We start from the raw sequence: 4091 nt of genomic DNA on the forward strand, positions 1-4091 counted from the left end.
GGGGGGGAGATAGGGGGAAGCAGTTGGCAGCGCTCCTCTCTGAGGCTGCAGAGCCTGCTGGTTCAGACGCAGAGTCATTGCGATGGGGCAGCACCTGGGTCTGGTTTCCTACAGAAACAGCTGCGGTCAGAGGGTTAATAAAGTCGAAGAACGAGATAATGAATTAAACTAAATAATAACCTAGTGATGGGGTCTGAGACGAAAGCTATAACATAGCATTAATGTTATAATTTTGTAGTTCACCTTTGTGTAGATTTCCACTTCTAATAATGCCAGTATTTTGTTTTAAGCCAAGTGTTGCACTAAAATTGAGTTTAGAAAAACTGCTCTCTATCAATATTTTTTGAAAGTGTTGTAAAGTTACTGAGGCAGTGAGAATTTTGGGAGCCATGCTGTCAGAAAGAAGTAAAGGGCAATGGTGAGCCACTTGCCCCTTGAGGCCTTTGTCTATTCAAAGGTTATAGCTGAGACTCTGAAAAGCTCACAGAGATTTTTGCAGACTCATAGGTTTGGGGAATAGAAAGTATATTTTACAGTCAACCACAGAGGACATACCTTGTTAACCAGAACCCTTGTACCATACAAAGAAGAGTGAACTAAAAATAGACTATTCCTCACAGTGATGGATGCCCAGCTTCTAATCACTTCCTTTTAAATAGGGTGATCCGCCCCTAAATCAGGTGTTTGGAGGAAGCAAAATAAAATGCTTTCTGAAGGATTTCTACAAATTTTCATTTATAGTGTCTGTTACTTAAAAAGTTTTCATATAAAGGTGATCTCATATAAAATCAAGAGGAAAAAGGTAACATTAAGAAAATTTTCACAGGGTATCTGGCATGGAGTTATCTGACAAGGAGTTTGAATAAGCACGATTAAAATGTTTATAGAATTAAATGACAAAATATATACCTGGGCAGAGAAATTATAACAAAAAGCAAATTTTTCAGCCTTTTTCTAAGGCTGAAAAAGTCAGTAGAGGTAAAGAGTGTAACAGTACATTAGAATAGCACATGGTAGAAACAGTAAAATGGAAGATCAGAGGGAAATATATAGAATAAAGCACAGAAAGACAAAGAATGAAAAATATAAAATTGGCACAAGAGATTGTGAAAAGGCCTAACTTTATGTATAATAAGTCCTAGATTTATAATGCCACAACTGACAGAACTAAAAGTAGAAGTTAGAAAATCTACAATCACAGTGGGATATTTAATACATCTCTGATGGTTTTTGAACATTTCCACAAACTCTTTGATGTACATCCTTTGAAAATTGAGGTCTATGCTTCATTCCCCCGATCTTGACTGACCTTCGTGAGTTGCTCATAAGCAATAAATGCAGCGAAGGTAACATTGCTTGATTCTCAGCACTAGGTCAGAAAAATCCTGAAGCTTCTCCATGATTCATAGGACATCTGCTTTAAGGAAAGACTGACTCTGTTGAGACTATCATGTTGAAGAAGCTATATTTAGGCGATTTGGTCAAGCTGAGCTACCAACTGCTATTCTTGTAAGAAAGCTATCTGCATTTCTAGTTCAGTAAGGCCTTCAGGTAACTTTAGTCCCAGATGACATCTATGTTCAACCACACAAGTGACTCCAAGATAGAACTGCCAAATTGAGTCTTTCCCAAGTTCCTGACCCAGGAAACCATAAGCGAAATGAAATGTATTATTTGTTTTCAGCTGCTAGGGTTTTTGCGAAAATTTGTTAGGCAGCATTAGTAACCAGGATGCTTACCATATACCCCAAAATGCTAACACCAGATAGAAAGAGAAATGTTTATCTTCAGCTAAACTTCTACTAAAGAGAACTGAAAATATTTGTCTGAACAGGGACTTGTACATGAATGTTGATAGCATCTTTATTTACAGTAACCCAAATTATGTGCCACTTCTTTTGGATCAAGGCAGCAGGCCTTGGAAAGTGCCTTAGGGAAACCATTGGCAGAATCTCTTTAGGCTTCATAGATGCTGTTGGTGAGAGTTTATAAGGCTTCTGTTATTCAGAAAAACAAAATAAAAATACCTGCCTCAGTAGATAGAGCAAGCCGACAAAAATAATCAGTAGTTATTTAAAATACATAATAGTATGATTTAACAAATTGTATCTGAAAACTGCAGAACACACATCATTCTCAAGACCATGTAGGCTATTTATCAAAACTCTTTGTATGCTATAGCAAACATGAGTTCCAAAAATTTTTCAAAGGAAAAATTAAGAAAATGTAATAAAAAATTATTTTTGACCTAAGGTAGAAACAAATAAAAGTAATAAAATCAACAGTATTGAGGTGTACTTTTTATGCAATAAAATATACCCATATTAAGAGTACATTTAGATGTTTTGACAAATATATGTACCTACATAATGTACTACCTTAATCAAGATACAGCATAGATACCAATCCAAAAAGTTACCATTTGCCTTGGCAGCCAATACATCCCATCCCTCGCCCCACAATCCTAGACACAGACAAACATTGATCTGCCTTCTGTCACACAGGGTAGTTTATGTCTTCTAGAAAGTAATGGAATCGTGTAATATGTATTCCTTTTTGTATGGTTTCTTTTTTTCAGCATGTTTTTGAGATTTATTTATTTAGTTACATTTATTAGTTGTTTGTTCTTTTTATGGTTGAAAAGTGTTCCATTGTCCAAATATACTATAATTTGTTTATTTGTTCTTCTGTTAATAAAAATTTGAGTTGTTTATATTTTTTAAATTATTGTTAATAAAAGTGCTGTGAACATTAATGCTCAAATTTTTTTTTGTGGACCTAGGTTTTTATTTCTCTCAAGTAAATATCTAGTAGTAGAATTGTTGGGTAACAATTTAAGTGATGTTTAATGAAAAGAATTCTTGCTTTTTCAAGATGTTCATATCCTTTTACGTTACTACCAGTAAAGTATGAGAGCTCTAGTTGCTCCATATTCTTGCCAAAACTTGGAAAGGTATGTCTTTTAATTTTAGACATTCTAGTTAGTAAAGCAGTATTTCTACTTATACTTTAAAGTTCCTGAATGACTAATGATGTTAAGTATCTTTTAGTTTGCTTATTGACTGTCAGTATATCATCTTTTGGGACATGTCTTCAAATCTTTTGCCCAGTTTTAAACTGGGTGGGCATTTGTCTTATTTTTGAGTTGTAATAGTTCTTTACATATTCTGATTATAAGTCTTTTGTCAGATACGCATGTTGCAAAATTTTCCCTATCGCTTAAATATGTTTTCATTTTCTTAATATTGCCTGTCAAGGAGCAAAAATTTTAAATTTTGATGAAGTCTAATTCTTATTTTTTTAAATGCTTAATGTCTTTTGTGCCTTAGAAATGTTTGCCTACCGCAAGATCATAAAAATTTTCTCCTACATTTTCTTTTAGAAGTTTAATTATTAAAAAAAATTACATTTATGTTTATAATCATTTTAAGTTCATTATTTTGGTATGATGTGAAGCAAGAGTTGTAATTCATTTTTTACACATATAGATATCTATTTATTTCAACATAATTTTGGCACCTGTATTAGTTTGCTGGGATCTCCATGATATAGTACCATAAGCTAGGTGGCTTAAACAACAGGAATTTATTTTCCCATAATTCTGGAGGCTAGAAGTGTGTTGGCAGAGTTGATTTCTTAAGAGGGCTATGAGCAAAGGAAACGTTCCTGGCCTCTCTCCTTGGCTTGTAGGTGGCTGTCTTCTCCCTGTGTCTTTAGATGATCTTCCCCTCATAAAACTGTAAGAGCCTCAAAGTTATGGCTGCTAATTTATTCTGCGAAAGAGAAGGCCATAAGACCATAAAGGAGTTGGGTGGCTATATTATAAGGTCACAATATGGGAATATTAAGTCTAATACTGGATCAGTATAAACAATTTCCCCCAAACTCTTTTGATAGATTTTGTGCATGGTGATCAAAAAGCTATTTCCTTTATACTAGATTCTGCTGAATGGAAGGGCATGTCCAGTCTTTCACAAGACCCTCAATTTGCTGTAGCTTTTGCAGAAATGTGAATGGAGTGACAAACTCAATTTGGTGCTCTTACCTGGGCAGATCGCAGAGGCTCTGTTTCCATGAGTACAGCCAGGAAT

The 4091-nt window shown here is 34.7% G+C and overlaps 1 protein-coding gene across 1 annotated transcript in view; it reads right to left on the reverse strand.

Annotated features, from left to right (window-relative positions):
* LOC112481874 (antigen WC1.1-like) overlaps nucleotides 1-4091 on the reverse strand; it is a 21580-nt gene that overhangs the window by 8985 nt on the left and 8504 nt on the right. Inside the window, 2 exon segments of the mRNA XM_025048650.1 lie at nucleotides 21-108; nucleotides 4046-4091. The exon segment at nucleotides 4046-4091 is cut by the window's right edge and continues 32 nt beyond it. Coding sequence (XP_024904418.1) covers nucleotides 21-108; nucleotides 4046-4091 — 134 coding nt within the window.

This window comes from Pteropus alecto, unplaced genomic scaffold, assembly GCF_000325575.1.
Source record: "Pteropus alecto unplaced genomic scaffold, ASM32557v1 scaffold94, whole genome shotgun sequence".
NCBI lineage: Eukaryota > Metazoa > Chordata > Mammalia > Chiroptera > Pteropodidae > Pteropus > Pteropus alecto.